The sequence below is a fragment of the Hyla sarda genome, chromosome 3 (assembly GCF_029499605.1).
Source record: "Hyla sarda isolate aHylSar1 chromosome 3, aHylSar1.hap1, whole genome shotgun sequence".
Lineage (NCBI taxonomy): Eukaryota > Metazoa > Chordata > Amphibia > Anura > Hylidae > Hyla > Hyla sarda.
Window position 1 is genome coordinate 160097795 of NC_079191.1, and position 17757 is coordinate 160115551.

General features: G+C 39.2%; 1 protein-coding gene across 3 annotated transcripts in view; it reads left to right on the top strand.

Moving 5' to 3' along the window:
* The window catches only part of ATP13A3 (ATPase 13A3), a 161557-nt gene extending 150098 nt beyond the window's left edge, over nucleotides 1–11459 (top strand). For 2 of the 3 annotated variants that reach the window (XM_056565389.1, XM_056565388.1), the window contains exon 32: nucleotides 8757–11459. In XM_056565389.1, the coding sequence (XP_056421364.1) occupies nucleotides 8757–8951 (195 nt within the window). In that variant the 3' untranslated portion in view covers nucleotides 8952–11459. Of the gene's footprint in view, nucleotides 1–6582; nucleotides 6670–8756 lie in introns of all 3 variants that reach the window. The other variant, XM_056565391.1, reaches the window with a different exon arrangement.
* Nucleotides 11460–17757: the final 6298 nt, after the last annotated feature.

The window sequence follows — 17757 nt, forward strand, 5'->3', positions numbered from 1 at the left end:
CAGACTTGGGGGTCCTTGTAAATACCCCCGGCTGCCCAGGTAACTAGCAGCACCCCGTGATCGTGGCTCTAAGGGTTAAACTGCTGGGACAGAAGTTTACTTCGGTCCTGGCAGTGCAGCAGGGTCCTGGATGTGTATTACAGCCGAGTCCATGTCGCAATCTCGGGGGTGCTCGTCCTTGTGCAGGAACGTGCATCCTGCCTGGACATGTATACACATCCATGGTTGTTAAAGGGGTATTCCGGGCAAAAACCTCTTATCCCCTATCGAAAGAATAGGGGATAAGATGTCTGATCGCGGGGGGCCTGCCGCTGGGACCCCCCGTGATCTCCCTGCGGCAGCCCGCATTCTGTGGTTTCCTCGGACAGTTAGTTTTTTCTCTCCTGTCGGTCCTCTTCTACTGCTTTGAGACTAAACTGTTAGCTCAGTCTGTAGGCGAGGTATATTCTGCTGGGAGGAGCCAACTTTTCTTTGTTGCCTTAGTGTTAAGCCTCCTAGTGGCAGCAGCATATACCCACGTTTTCTGTGTCCCCCAGTGGATCCTCTGAGAAAGAGATTTTATGGTAAGCATAAAAATCTACTTATTTAAAAATCAGACAATGTGATTTTATGGATTTCTTTTCTCATTATGTCTCTCATAGTTGAGGTATACCTATGATAAAAATTAAAGCCCTCTCTCATCTTTTTTAAGTGGGAGAACTTGCTCAATTGATGGCTGACTGAAAACTTTTTTACCCCATTGTATCTACAAAAATAAAAAGAAGAAATATTTGTTAGGGCTTAGACATGTATTTGTAAAACCAAAACTGGTGGGTTGCTTGATGCTTTTTCCGCACCCAACTATACATTGCTGTATTTATTGCTGCAAAGCATGCTGCATATTGCAAAGCAAGTTTGGTTGTGTGTTTGCTCAGTGACACCCATTTCTCCCATTTACTGCAGCATAGTCATGTATTGTCAAGAACGTCCTCTTTGCATCCATGTATTTCTAATAAGCATGTAAAAGTGTCATCCTGCAAATGTCTTGTTTCAAATACAGAAGACTTCTCGGTGAAAGTGCCAGAGTCGGTCCATTTGTACTATATGCTAATTTGAGTGATGGCTTATTTTTTCCCTTCTTAATAAACTGTATAGTGTATTCTATCCAGTAGAATTAGGGGTTGCACATACACTTCATACTACAAGTCTCACATAAGTGATTCCACCCCTCAAATTTGTGTAAATATTTTACAATATCTTTTCATAAGAAAACACTGAATAAATGACACTCTGCTGTGATGTAAAGAAGTGGGTTCACAGCCTTTATAACATTGTTTAATGTTGTGTCCCCGCAAAACAACTTAACACACAGCCATTAATGTATGAAACTTGGCAAAAATAAAGTGAGTTCCCCCTTAAGTGGAAATGTCCAAATTGGGCCCAATTAGTCCTTTCCCCTTCTTGGTGTTGTACGATTTGTTAATGTTAAAAGTTCTCAGGTGTGAATGGAGTGCAGGTGTTTCTTATGGTATTATTGCTCTTACACTCTCTAATACTGGTCTCCAAGTTCAACATTGCACCTGAAACTGAGCTGCAGCACTCTGGACAAGACCATACAGTGATTTAACAGGACAAGTTCCACTCATAACATGGTTGACCAAAGAAGTTGAGTGCGCATGTTCAGCGTCCTATCCAGAGGTTGTCTTTAGAAAATAGTTATACAAGTGCTGTCAGCATTGTTGCAGAAGTTGAAGGAGGGGGGAGGGTAGGGGGTCAGCATGTCAGTACTGGGACCATACGCCACACACCGCATCAAATTGGTTGGCTGTCGTCCCAGAAGTAAGCCTCTTCTAAAGATGATGCACAAGAAAGCCAGCAAACAGTTTGCTAAAGGCAAGCAGAGTAAGGACATTGATTACTGGAACCATATCCTATGGTCCATGGGACCAAGATAAATGTATGTGGTTCAGATGGTAGCAAGCTCTTGTGATGACAACAAGGTGAGGAGTACAAGACAAGTGTGTCTTGTCTACAGCTAACAATGGTGTTGGGAGAATCATGGTCTGGGTCTTCATGAGTGCTGCTGACACTGGGGAGCTACAGTTCATTGAGAGAACCATAGCATGTACTGTGACATACTGAAGCTGAGAATGATCCCCTCCCTTCGGGCAGTATTCCAACTTGACACCAAACACCTCCAAGACCACCACTGCTAAAGAAGGGTAAAGGTGATAGACTTACCAAGCATGTCTCCAGACATAAATCCTATTGATCATCTGTGGGACATCCTCACATGGAAGGTGGGGGAGCGCCAAGTCTCGAACATCCACCAGCTCTGTGATGTCATCATAGAGAAGTGGAAGAGGACACTAGTGTTAACTCCATGCCCAAGTGCTGAAAAATAATGGTGGCCACATAAAATATTGACACGTTGGGCCCAATTTAGACATTTCCTTTTAGGGGCGTACTTTCTTTTGTTGTCAAGGTTTAAACATTAATGGCTGTGCGTTTACATGCTGCTAACACGCCATTTATTTAAACAGTCTGTGTATCTGCCGCTATAGGCGATTGTCCACAGACCCATACAAGTGAATGATGAGTGAAACTTTCAGTGGATTTTCCGCAGCAGGAAACTCGCTGCTAGTTATCAGTGTGTTAACCTCTTAAGGACACATGACGTACTGGAACGTCATGTGTCCACTCCCAATCTATAACGCGGGGCCACTCCCAATGGCCGGGACCCGTGGCTAATAGCGCGCGGCATTGATCGTAGTGCCGCGCGCTATTAACCCTTTAGACGCGGCGTTCAAAGTTGAAGGTGAAAGTGTGCCGGTTAGCTCAGTGGGCTGTTCGGGATAGCCGCGGTGAAATCGCGGCATCCTGAACAGCTTACAGGACAGCAGGAGGGTCCCTACCTGCCTCCCCACTGTCCGATCGCTGAATGACTGCTCAGTGCCTGAAATCCAGGCAAGAGCAGTCAAGCGGCAGAATCATTCTTATGAGAAACCAGTGATCAATGTGAAAGATCAGTGTGTGCAGTGTTATAAGTCCCTATGGGAGCTATAACACTGCAAAAAAAAGTGAATAAAGATCATTTAACCCCTTCCCTATTAAAAGTTTAAATCACCCCCTTTTCCCATAATAAAAAAAACAGTGTAAATAAAAATAAACATATATGGTATCGCCACGTGCGGAAATTTCCGAATTATAAAAATATATCGTTAATTAAACCGCACGGTCAATGGCGTGCGCGCAAAAAAATTCAGAAAGTCCAAAATTTTTTGGTCACTTTTTATATCGTGAAAAAATGAATAAATAAGATCAATAAGTCCTATCAATGCAAAAATGGTACCATTAAAAACTTCAGATCACAGCGCAAAAAATGAGCCCTCATACCGCCCCATACGCGGAAAAATAAAAAAGTTATAGGGGTCAGAAATGACTATTTTAAATGTATTAATTTTCCTGCATGAAGTTATGATTTTTTCCAGAAGTACGTTAAAATCAAATCTATATAAGTAGGGTATCATTTTAACCATATGGACCTACAGAATAAATATCAGGTGTCATTTTTACCGAAAAATGTACTACGTAGAAACGGAAGCCCCCAAAAGTTACAAAACTGTGGGTTTTTTTTTTTTATTTTGTCTCACAATGATTTTTTTTTACGTTTCACCATAGATTTTTGGGCAAATTGACTGACGTCATTACAAAGTAGAATTGGTGGCGCAAAAATAAGCCATCATATGGATTTTTAGGTGCAAAATTGAAAGAGTTATGATTTTTTAAAGGCAAAGAACGAAAATGCAAAAATGGAAAAAACCCCGGTCCTTAAGGGGTTAAAGTCCCCTCAAGGGGCCACAACATTAAAAGGGTTATCCAGGAAAAAACTTTTTAATATATCAACTGGCTCCAGAAAGTTAAACAGATTTGTAAATTACTTCTATTAAAAAATCTTAATCCTTTCAGTACTTATGAGCTGATGAAGTTGAGTTGTTCTTTTCTGTCTAAGTGCACTCTGAAGACATGTGTCTCGGGAACCACCCAGTTTAGAAGCAAATCCCCATAGCAAACCTCTTCTACTCTGTGCAGTTCCCGAGACAAGCAGATATGTCAGCAGAGAGCACTGTTGCCAGACAGAAAACAACAACTCAACTTCAGCAGCTGATAATTACTGAAAGGATTAAGATTTTTTAATAGAAGTCATTTACAAATCGGTTTAACTTTCTGGAGCCAGTTGATATATAAAAAAAAAGTTTTTTTCCTGGAATACCCCTTTTAAACACTGTTATACAAGCTGCTCACTTACTACTTTACATTGTAGAGGGTCATTTCTTATGTTGTCGTATGTAAAGATATGCACGATAGTGTACATTCTATGTAGTGAGGTCTTAAGATGATTAGTATTTTTGTGTTAATACGGTAATTATATACATATTGTGAAATGTCTATTAATGCCCCTTTCCTGAACAGTGGTCAAATAGAATCAGAATGTCTCTGTATCTCTTTGTAGCTAACCTAATATAATGATTTATACCAAAAATCATCTTAAGTTCTTATTGCTGTACACGAAAGAGTATAGGCACTTGGTTAATGAATAATGATGATAAAGATTTTTTGTTCAAGTTGTGAAATCTTGTGAATACCGATCAACAGGGTTTTCGTGTTTGTCACTAAAGCAATTGTATGTTAGAGATGTTAACAGGCTTTTATACTCCTCCCGACAGAGGATACCCAAATCAGGACTTCAGTATGTTATTTCTACATATAATTGTAAATACTTCACTCACGATATGATCAATTCTAATGCAAATGTAAGAGGAAATTTATCATTCTGTCTATTTTTAAATCAAGCCAATGGGAGTGAAAATATTTAGATATGTAAAAGGTGAATGAGCTAACAAGGAACTGCATTAGTGAAATATTTTTTGCCAAGTTAAAGGGGTATTAAAGGAAAAAACATATATATATATATATATATATATATATATATATATATATATATATATGTGTGTTATAAAATAATCAACTGGCTCCAGAAAGTTAAACAGATTTGTAAATTACTAGTGCTCTCTGCTGACACCTCTGCTTGTCTCAGGAACTGTCCAGAGTAGGAGCAAATCCCCATAGCAAACTTCTAATGCTTCGGACAGTTCATGAGACAAGCAGAGGTGTAAGCAGAGAGCACTGTTGTCAGAAAGAAAAGTAAAGCTCAACTTCAGCAGCTGATAACTACTGAAAGGATTAAGATTTTTTTAATAGAAGTAATTTACAAATCTGTTTAACTTTTTGGAGCCCCCCGGAATACCCCTTTAAGTATTGAACAAACAAATATATAACATTATAAAAAAATGTGGTTGCCTTTTAACATAACTTAGCACTATGAAAACGTAGCAACTTTACAAGAGGGTTCATGAAAGGGTTTCTACCGCCACTTAAGACCAAATTGACCAATCTTTCTGAGAGAAAGAAAGGATGGCAACCACTGACAGTTCAGCTTTCATTGTTCTGGTACAATGTAAAATGAGCTGTGATTGGTATATGTCTGTCTAAGACAAAAATCGGACACATTTTTGTATTAGACCGATTGGTGAATTCCCCTGAAAAGTCCAGATTTTTTACAAAATTGGCAAAATAAATGGGCCTTTTGCAAAAATGTTGCTTAATTTTGCCACTCTGCACAGGGAATGTTAAGTTCTCCTTTGTGTTTATGGCGATTATGCTGACCTATGGTATCTCCACAGTTACAAACTATGTGTAGTATGATCCTCAGTCATACCCCATCCTTACTCTTAACAGCTTTTTCGCAGTGTTGGCTGATTCATTTGATTTACTCATGTAACAGTTGCACTTTAAGGCCGGGTTCACGCTCAGAAATTCCGGAGCAGCAGAGTTCCATTGCTGGCAATGGGATTCTGCTGCACAGTGCACACACCAGAGTTTTTGAGGGGGACATTCCGGATGTAAAATCCCCTTGATAAATTCTGCTAGAACCGTGAATGGCATGGGGAGGGCAATGTCTGCGCAGTCCTAGCACAGACTGATTATGTTGCACTCGGAATCTCCGACTGGATTTTTTCTGGCTGGAAATTTCAAAGTGTGAACCCGGTCTATGGCTTTTGAAAGAGCCAGGCATCAATACAATGCAGTTATGTTACCTCCTATAGGTGGCACGAGAGAGCCATCTGATTTCCTTCTGGAAGAGAGTTACTTTGCATACACCCTTTTAGGTCTGTATACGAGCTGTAGACAGGAACGGGACATTTCTTATAACCACTTATTATAAAGTTGCTATGTTTGTCATTCTAGATGCTTGGTTGTGAGGTGGGCATAGCTTTTAATGTTTGGATTCAAAAGTGTCATCCTAATTCTAAACCACTTGGCAAATCAGTATTTCACCAATCTGCCATGTTAAAATACACTGAACCACTAAAATCACAAGTATTTCTATCATCATACAAGTGTTTCCCTGGGATGCACCTGGTAATTGAAGCCTGTGATTGTGTCCGAGTTATTGACTTGTTTTGACCATTTAATATAATTTGCATGTTTCTAATGAACTGGTGCTTTTAATTCTTCCCACCCACCCACAATTTCTCGCAGACTATCGTCCTTGATATCATACTCTGGAAACTTGTGTTCAACCGAGACAAGCAGGGAGAGTACCACAAAGTCACCCACCCCCCACAGGTTGGAAATTCACTGTTCATATGTAATAGGCAGCTTAAACTCTGTGGTCCCCTTTGCTCCTACTCTGTCCAGAGTAGGAGCAAATCCCCATAGCAAACTTCTAATGCTTCGGACAGTTCATGAGACAAGCAGAGGTGTAAGCAGAGAGCACTGTTGTCAGAAAGAAAAGTAAAGCTCAACTTCAGCAGCTGATAACTACTGAAAGGATTAAGATTTTTTTAATAGAAGTAATTTACAAATCTGTTTAACTTTTTGGAGCCCCCCGGAATACCCCTTTAAGTATTGAACAAACAAATATATAACATTATAAAAAAATGTGGTTGCCTTTTAACATAACTTAGCACTATGAAAACGTAGCAACTTTACAAGAGGGTTCATGAAAGGGTTTCTACCGCCACTTAAGACCAAATTGACCAATCTTTCTGAGAGAAAGAAAGGATGGCAACCACTGACAGTTCAGCTTTCATTGTTCTGGTACAATGTAAAATGAGCTGTGATTGGTATATGTCTGTCTAAGACAAAAATCGGACACATTTTTGTATTAGACCGATTGGTGAATTCCCCTGAAAAGTCCAGATTTTTTACAAAATTGGCAAAATAAATGGGCCTTTTGCAAAAATGTTGCTTAATTTTGCCACTCTGCACAGGGAATGTTAAGTTCTCCTTTGTGTTTATGGCGATTATGCTGACCTATGGTATCTCCACAGTTACAAACTATGTGTAGTATGATCCTCAGTCATACCCCATCCTTACTCTTAACAGCTTTTTCGCAGTGTTGGCTGATTCATTTGATTTACTCATGTAACAGTTGCACTTTAAGGCCGGGTTCACGCTCAGAAATTCCGGAGCAGCAGAGTTCCATTGCTGGCAATGGGATTCTGCTGCACAGTGCACACACCAGAGTTTTTGAGGGGGACATTCCGGATGTAAAATCCCCTTGATAAATTCTGCTAGAACCGTGAATGGCATGGGGAGGGCAATGTCTGCGCAGTCCTAGCACAGACTGATTATGTTGCACTCGGAATCTCCGACTGGATTTTTTCTGGCTGGAAATTTCAAAGTGTGAACCCGGTCTATGGCTTTTGAAAGAGCCAGGCATCAATACAATGCAGTTATGTTACCTCCTATAGGTGGCACGAGAGAGCCATCTGATTTCCTTCTGGAAGAGAGTTACTTTGCATACACCCTTTTAGGTCTGTATACGAGCTGTAGACAGGAACGGGACATTTCTTATAACCACTTATTATAAAGTTGCTATGTTTGTCATTCTAGATGCTTGGTTGTGAGGTGGGCATAGCTTTTAATGTTTGGATTCAAAAGTGTCATCCTAATTCTAAACCACTTGGCAAATCAGTATTTCACCAATCTGCCATGTTAAAATACACTGAACCACTAAAATCACAAGTATTTCTATCATCATACAAGTGTTTCCCTGGGATGCACCTGGTAATTGAAGCCTGTGATTGTGTCCGAGTTATTGACTTGTTTTGACCATTTAATATAATTTGCATGTTTCTAATGAACTGGTGCTTTTAATTCTTCCCACCCACCCACAATTTCTCGCAGACTATCGTCCTTGATATCATACTCTGGAAACTTGTGTTCAACCGAGACAAGCAGGGAGAGTACCACAAAGTCACCCACCCCCCACAGGTTGGAAATTCACTGTTCATATGTAATAGGCAGCTTAAACTCTGTGGTCCCCTTATCTTTTGCATTAGCATCTTACAATGTCATGTGCCTTGTTATCTATGTGCCTCTTCATCTCTTCACTACATCTGTGTTTAGCTAGGCTGTTGAATGTCTTTTATGTGCATGGTGTGTGGTTTTGTGAAAGGATTGCTTTGGTGGTAGGGTAGCTGTTTCTACTAGAAATGCTTTTGCAATAGACTTTCTTCAGGACTATACTAACAAATGCACATTATTAAACTTTTGGTTTAGGATAATACTATTGTTCTATCTCATATGAAACAGAATTCCTGTGATATTGGTTGTCTGTTCATATTCTTCATCTTTGACCATTCCTGCAGGCTAAAAAGTTCAGTATTACCATGTGTAATGTGATAATGCTATTTCTTCTTTCATAGGAGGTGAATGATCGCTGGGCAGCACGTTTATTGTCTTTTTTGTGTTTCTGCAAAAAGACCCCAAAAGCCAAATACATGCACTTAGCACAAGAGCTGTTGGTCGATCCCGACTGGCCACCTAAGCCAAGAACAACTACAGAAGCTAAACCATCTACACTGGAGAATGGCAGCTATCAAATTGTCACAATTACGTAGCAGCGACTCTCTTTGACTATTTTTACCATGGTTAATTCATATGCGCTGCATGGGATGTCTGCAATGCATTGTGGAGCAGTTCACTGCAGAGCCCTTTACATAATGCCTCCATTCATACACATGTCTGGATGTAATGTCTGAATAGATATCTTTTTGCAAAGACTTCAGAAATGATTTTAGAGCACCCTTCCAATGTTAAACTCCTTCCTCATCTTCAGATCGGGTGTGAGACTTATCTGTACACTGGGCATTATAGTTGTCTTGGCAAGTCTATGACGCCCTACTGTAATAGGACCCATGCATGATATTCGCTGGAAGTGGTATAATGCCTAGACTATACCTCCCAGCATGCAGTGGGAGCTCCGTACATCTGATTTAAAGTTCTGGATGGGAAAGTCACTTAGGAGTGACACTTTCTGCAGCACGCATGGTGAGCGAAACTATAATGAAATGTTGGGACCATGCTCTGTCTTTTTATTGATCGATTAAGATTATCATCTTGTACAACTTTGCCCGCAGACATCTTGATGACTCTTCCATAGCTCTAGTCCAGTTTCACTGAGAATATTTATGGACTAATTTATTACAAACAAGTAATGTGGCCTGACTTCAGGTCTGTTATCCCGAACTCACCTCTTGATTGAGATCATGCAAAATAATCTTTGTATTGTATTAAGCTGCAAGAAGCCCAATTTTTTTTCTTCATATAAAGTTGCTTAAAAGATCAGTTTTTTTTGTATTTTTTGGTTACGTCACTCACCTGCCCATCTTCTACCAATCCATTAACTAAAACTCATGTGGAGTACCAAAGAATCTTTTCATTTTTACCCCCAGTTGACAGTGAGCAGATTGTTATCTGTTGTTATACTGGATGTATTTACAGAGAGAACATTGTCTGGGGATGGACAGTGTTGGATATTGCAGTTTTATTCAGTTGGTTTAAGAAATTTCTCTAAAAAAACAATATTACCGAATACATGACTTTTGTTTGATTTCTTTATAAATCGCTCCACCAAATCATTAAGTGTTTGCACTAGAAAACATTTCCGAATTCTTTGCAAGATGATATTTGAAAGCAAAGCGAATGATTGTTTTATAAATGTACGTGTAAAGACTAAACAGAAATTTCTATTTTTTTTTCTTCAGCTAGATCTATGCATTTCAGACCTTAGAGCTGTGAATTTTGCTGTGTTCAGTTCTGATACTATGAAAATGTATTTATTTTTATTTTTTTAAATCTGTGCTCATCTTCCAGGCACTAAAGAGTTAAATATGGGCATAAACCAGAGAGTATGTGCACCAATAAGGGATGCATCAGAAATTTGTTTACCAGCCTTGGTCAGAAATTTTAATTAAAATACCGTATGTTCCTTAATGGTCTAAACAATGATGTACAACGGGATAGGGATAGCAGTATTAACGTACCCAAGTTTATATTTAATGATGACATTACAAGCTGCCTGCAATATCAATATAGCAGGGTATCCCCACACCTATTAGTTGTCTCCCTTTTAAACTCACACCATTCCTATGTCCTTGTGAGATATGGACACAGCCAAGATCTCCTGCTAGACTTCATCTATGAAATGTGCAACCACTGCTTTGAGTGGGGAACTTATGTTTGTGGTGGGAGAATCCTTTGAGCCAACTTGAACTTCGGTGTAAAACCCCTTTTAATAGTAAAATCGTAACAAGTTGTGCCCATTGACCTATTTAGCTCTGCTATACTTATCTGTACAGTATCTTGTTAAGTTATTTGTTTACATATTGTAAAGGTCTCCCCTGCACCTCTTTGATCTCAGGGAGCACTGTGTTCAGGGAGCATTTGAAGTTTTCTATGTGCCAGCTGATTTATATACAGCTGTTACTTCATTTGTCTGTAAGCACAAGGATACTGTTATCAGTTCCAATTTTCCAATTAACATGCATGGTTAATTTGCATAACTTGTATTTTAATATATTGGAGTAGTAAAAGATAAGCCGTGTCGTACGAGTATCGTATCGATTATAGTATGGGTGTTTAGTGAATTTGTCAAGTTCGAAGGCTTTTTCTTTTCAGAAGGATGCTAATTTTGCATTTCGGAGTTAACCCCCTCTTATCAAATCGGTAAATGATCTGATAAAGGGGTTAACCCCAAAACGTGTAATCGGCCTTTGAACTTGATGACTTCACCTATCTGTGTAATGCTTGTGTTGCAGCGCCTACAAAGGGATTATTATTTTTTTTTGGGGGGGATGTTAAGAGAATGGTAGTATTTATCTAACAGAAACAAAAGAATGTCAGGATGAATCTTGTTTTTCAATCTTATTTAAAGCCTACCAGCCAATCATTGTGTATGGGGGAAGTTAAGAATCTGCATTGTAAACTATCCAGTCCTTTTTGCTCTTGCGGGGCAAAAAGCTGCCACCAGATGAGTCTTACACTGGCTTGCTGCACCTTCTCCATTTAGAACACCTGGTAAGGCTGGGTTCACACTACGTTTTCTCCCATACGGGAGCGCATACGGCAGGGGGAGCTAAAACCTTGCGCTCCCGTATGCCTTCGTATGCGCTCCCGTATGTCATTCATTTCAATGAGCCGGCCGGAGTGAAACGTTCGGTCCGGTCGGCTCATTTTTGCGCCGTATGCGCTTTTACAACCGGACCTAAAACTGTGGTCAACCACGGTTTTAGGTCCGGTTGTAAAAGCGCATACGGCGCAAAAATGAGCCGACCGGACCGAACGTTTCACTCCGGCCGGCTTATTGAAATGAATGACATACGGGAGCGCATACGAAGGCATACGGGAGTGCGAGGTTTTAGCTCCCCCCTGCCGTATGCGCTCCCGTATGGGAGAAAACGTAGTGTGAACCCAGCCTAACTTAGGCAAGCATTCAAGTTTATAGGGAGAGGGGAAGGGGGGTAGAAACATTGGCTGAATGAGGTATCTTATGCATGTTGATACCTTAAGGGTTGGCCTGGCCATATATTCTTGAATACTAGTTTTGTTGGCTCCGTTTGTTTTTATTTTATTTATTATTTATTTTTCCTTTAAAGGAGTAATCCAGGCAAAAATAGCTTATTTCCAATACACAGGACAGGGGATTAGCATCTGAGATCCTCTCACAATGTTCAGAACAGTATGGAGTGGTATACTGCATGTGCAGTCATCCGTTCAATACATTGTCTATGAGAGTGCCAGAAAGAACCATTTTTATGTGGGGCAATTCTCCTGTAAACCTGCTATGCTCTCCAGTCTAAATAACTGTATTTTTAAAACCAACCGGGTCATTGTTAAAGGGGTACTCCGGTGCAAAACAAATTTTTTTTTAAATCAGCTGGTGCCAGAAAGTTAAACATATTTGTAAATTATGGACAAGGAAAAATCCAGCGCTTGACAGGTGGCGTAAAATCACAAACTTTATTATCGTCAGTGCAGGCATGTATAAATGAAGCACTGAAGCATACTGCCAGTGTTGTGCACAGTGTTAAAATAGGGTACACCTAATCAGCTGATAGTAATCAGCTGAGAGCACACAAAGGATAACTTGGGTGCATCACTACTCATGAAACAAGGGGTTAACAACCCCTACAATGATCACAACATTACATGATAAAGAAAACTGAAGACATAAACAACTCAAGTATAAAGCTAAAATACATGAGGTCTTAAGGTATATAAAGTACAATCACATCTATGGTGTATAGACAATACCAGGTTTGGTTAGCGAATGGAAGTAGAGCCACATAAAGGAAGGGTAAAACGCAAGTATGTCAGTGTGAACAACCCCCAAAAGAAGTTTTATCAACATTCCGGCACATCTAAGAAAAATGAGTTCAGTGGGTCCAAAACTGTAATCAATATGTGAGGATTAAAGGACAACTGTAGTGGTACAGTTTTATATATGCCCGTGCTCGGGCCTCAAAAATAAACAAAATTAACTCATACATACCTTCCTACGAGCCCCCATTGGTCCGGCACAGGCCTCACGGTCCGGCAGTGCTGACGTCATTCCACTTCCTGGGGACAGGGACACCGCAGAGCCGTCGGCGTATCACCAGCCGTAGCGATGTCATGTAAGGAGCTCTGGCCGGCTGAGCCGACTGTCATGTAAGGAGCTCTGGCCGGCTTCTTACATGACAGTCGGCTCAGCCTATCACCAGCCGGGGTGGGGACATCGCTACGGATGGTGATACGCCGACTGCTCTGCGGCATCCCCGTCCCCAGGAAGTGGAATGACTTCATCACTGCCGGACCGTGAGGCCCTTGCCGGACCAATGGGGCTTGTGTGAAGGTATGTATGAGTTTATTTTGTTTATTTTTGAGGCCCGGGCATATATAAAACTGTATCACTACAGTTGTCCTTGAAATCATGACATAAGTGAAGTCCACCTGGCTGTCTGTTTTTCAATACCCTGTATTTCCAAACTACACTGACACTCCAACAGCATTGTAGGAGATATCTGAAATGCCTGATATGCCTTCAGAGAGTTAACCGTACAGCCTACATATTGTTTTCTGCAAATAGTGCAAGCTCCCAGATATACGACTCCTTTTGTGTTGCAATTGATAACATTCTTGTGAGTGTATTTCTTCCCTGTGGTGTAAGAGGTAAATTCGGAAGTTCTAACCATATATGTACAAGTAATACATCGTGTTCTGGCACATTAATAATTGCCTTTGCAGGTAAGCCAGTGAGATGCTGTGGGCTACAATGAGTTAAATTCACTTGGGGAAGGGGCTTTTCTTGGATACACACATAATGCCTTCATTTACTATTTGTTTCAAAATGCTATCTTGTTCTAAAATGGGAATGTAATGTTGTATGATGCGTTTGATTTGCGTAAATTGTCTACTGTAAGATGTAATGAAAAAAGTTTTTTTTTCTTTTTGTTTACACTTCTCGGAAGTTTTTTTTTGCCAGAAATAAGGTCCTGTTGATTTAAAGACAGGGCTCTAGTCATGGCATGTTCTGTTTACAATAGCCCCATTGGAGAAGGCGATCAGGGAGTTTTTTGGCTTCATTATTAAACGTATCTACATCAGAACAATTCCTTCTTAATCTATCAAATTCTCCTTAGTGGATATTGTTAGTGACATGTTTAGGGTGGCACGACTTTTTCAGCAAAATTGTATTGCCTGCTATAGGTTTCCTATAAGGTTTTACTACTATGGATCCATCTTGACTTGTGAGAATCACATCAAGAAATGGAATTTCCTTGGGTCCATAGCATGACGTGAAACTCAGATTCATGGCATTATTTAGATATTCAATAAAGGAATTGAATCCATCCATTTCACTTGTAAATGGTATTTGTAAATTACTTCTATTTAAAAATCTTAATCCTTCCAGTACTTATCAGCTGCTGTATTCTCCAGAGGAAGTTGTATTTCTTTCTGGAATTCTTTTCTGTCTGACCATGGTGCTCTCTGCTGACACCTCTGTCAGTGTCAGGAACTGTCAAGTACAAGAAAAAAAAAAAAACATAGCAAACATATTCTGCTCTGGACAGTTCTTGATATACGGACAGAGATGTCCGCAGAGAGCACTGTTGTCAGACAGAAAAGAGCTTTAGAAAGAAATACAACTTCCTCTGTAGGAAGTGACTATATATATATATATATATATATATATATATATATATATATATATATAATAGTGTGTGTGTGTGTTTAAAGAAAATATATATGGATGTATATATTATTATGTACAGTAAATTTATCTAGCAATCTATATGATAGAGAGGAAAGTAAATTTTACATTTTAATGTTTAAGCTTTAATTTTTAACATTGTGAATATTATTTATTGGTTTCTAATAATGAAATTAGATATGCTAAAAAGCAAAATGTGCACACATTGCTTGTGTATTATGCTGGTTTGTCCTCCAAACTTAACCCTTTACGTGCCTGGAGATTTCCATTCTGACTGGGTGTTTAAGGTGGACTGCTTCACCACAAAATAAGATAATTGAACAAGAAAAGGCAGCTCATTTTCTTTCTAAGGGCTTTATAAAGTGTCCTTTTAACTATTTTCATGTTGTTGCAGGCTCACCAACAGCAGAAATATAATGAAAATGTCATAGCCTTAGTAATCCTGTCGTCATTCTGCAAATGGCAGTCCCTAAGTTGAACAGTTCAGCAGCTAACCAGCTAAACTGATGTTTCCCTTTTTTTCTAGGATGTGTACTTAAGCAAAATATGTATAGTTTGCTTGTTAAAATGAGCGCACAATTGTATGAAAAAGAAATCTAGCTTTTGCATCAAAAAGGTTATAAAAAGATATATTAAAATTTATTTTTCTTGACTAAGAAATATACACACCCCTCAGGGTTTTTGTTTCCATTTTTATTTAAATTTTTCATTGACTCTAGCAATTGCTAAAGTGCACTGCAGACAGGAAAAGATTTGAGTTTGCACATGCAAAATACTTTTGTTCTGTTATCGCTATGCTCGGTCACTGGAAGTTCTAGTCTTAGTTATTGTACTCTTTTGTATGGTCACTGCATTAGTGCGTCCTTCTTGGCCAGTTGAGGTGGCCATACACCTTCAAAAGTGGTTAGCCGGACAGCACTGTTGGTGGCTTATCTCTCTGAGAACAAAAGGGTCAGGCTTTTTAAACCCAACGAGCCCTAACCTTCTGGTCTGAATGTCCCCATATACTTTTAGTCAAACGTCAGCTAAACTACAGACTTCATCAAGGGACTTTTAGAGTATTTGATTTATATAGTTCTGTAAATAGATGTTGCAGTAGATACCACAATTGTTACTAGGTAGTCAGGAATTAATTTATTTAAAGGGGTGTTCCCGTAAGGAATTATTTGGGCCTTAAGCTACTATGTTCTGTAACAATCTGATGGGTAGTCCTCTGGGAGTCCCACTGATCTAGTGAGTGGAAGGAATGTGCTCCCTTAAAAACTATGGATTGACAGGTCTCCTGGCTTTCGGACTCCCACCGATTAGTAACTCAGCCCATAAATTTTAGCTTTCAGCTGAACATCTTTTCCAGCCAGTTCCCTCCTACACCTTTATTCTCAGATCAAAGAGTGTATGTGTGTTTTTCCGTGAAAAAGGGAAATAATCTGCAGCCAGACACTTGGCAGTAGCTCATCTCCCACGAAAATAAAGGATCAGAGGGGAGATTTATCAAAACCTGTCCAAGGGAAAAGTTGCTGAGTTGCCCATAGCAACCAATCAGATCACTTCTTTCATTTTTGAAAAGCCCCCCCCAGATATGTAAAAATCCGACATGCCGATCCTTTTCCCCTGACCACTCCTGTTAAAGGAGAGGCAGGACACCGCTATAAACAGAAGTCAGAAATAGGCCATAATAGTAGTGGGGGCAATTAATTTCAACCTAAATCCATATGCACAATATTGTAACCTAGTCACTCAGACCGGAATGTAATATCATTACTTCCTGCTCGTTGGACAAGGCCACAAGTCCTCCTTGGTGTCTTAGGAAGTGGCTTCTATTTGACAGTGACTCCACACAAAAGCAGTCTATGAATTAAGTCCCTTACCTCAATTGTTAAGCAAAAAAAGTTATGTCTTGTACTAAGGCTTTTATCCAGTAATTATTGCTAATTTTAGATACTATGTAGCAAACTTGTTAGACGTTCTTTTTCATTTTAAGGTATTTTTTTGTTAAAGGAAACAATTCTACAATGAATGCTTGAAATAAAGGACCTAAGTCACCTGTCAGAAGGCTTTTTCTTTGCTTATATGATTATAAATTTTGTGTTTGTGACTCTTAACAATCCTTCGAGGGGGGGGGGGGGGGCTGAGCTTGCATTTTTTAAAAATCTTATTTGCTTATGTATGTTTTGATAATTGTTGCAGTAATTTATTTTATTTATTTGTTTTTCTAATTTGTGCTTCAGACTATGCTATTCTGTAAAATGTTTCTTGTATTCTAATGTTTATTAGTCATGCAGTATCCTTTCCATATAGTGTTTAGTCCTATCCTTTTCTACAGTCCACTGCACTGTGACACACACCAATTTAAGCACAGATGGGTTGATGATGCATTGCACATGGCTTGTAAAACGCACAGACCAAAATGGGCACCAGATTTTAATGACCTTTGATACCTGGATGAAGCAACAATTGAGATGACAGGAGTTCGTTAACATGATGGGGGTGTGTTAACCCCTAGAACTCCTGCAAGATGAAGTAGAACAAGCAAGAAAAAAAAAATTTAAATGTGGATGACCTGTATTGGTTTATGGAAAAAAATTTTTTAAATATATCTACTGTTTTATCTTAAGAGCTTTACAGGATTAACTAAATATGGCCTCATTTGCTTTTTTATATATCAGTTTAATAGGATACTGATGACAATAAAGGTGCATTATATTTGTATGGAGCCATTTGTATCCAAGTAATTGCTGTAGAAAACCCAATGCTGTATGTAACAATACAGCCACAATTAAAGGTTATGTATATGATGTAATATCCAGTCATGTGATATAATCAGATGAATGCCTCGACCATAGTTGCCAGTTCTGCATTCACTGAATGCTCTGAACATGCAGAGCTAGTCTATGTACATACATATAGTCATGTGACTTTTAATTTTTTTTTTAAGTATAACATAATTGCTTTAAATTTTACTAGGATGTAATAGACCATATTTCTTTTTTTAACTGAGTCTTCACAGTACCCATTCTTGAAGCTGTGGTGTCTTGTAGGATCACTCAGGGCCACTACCATTTAGTTTTTGGTAAAAAGTACTGAGTGAGTTTCACCAACAACAGAAAACAGTAGGTTAAACATTCCAGTCCCACTAAATTAAACAATTCCTTTATTTATTTATTTTTCCCTTT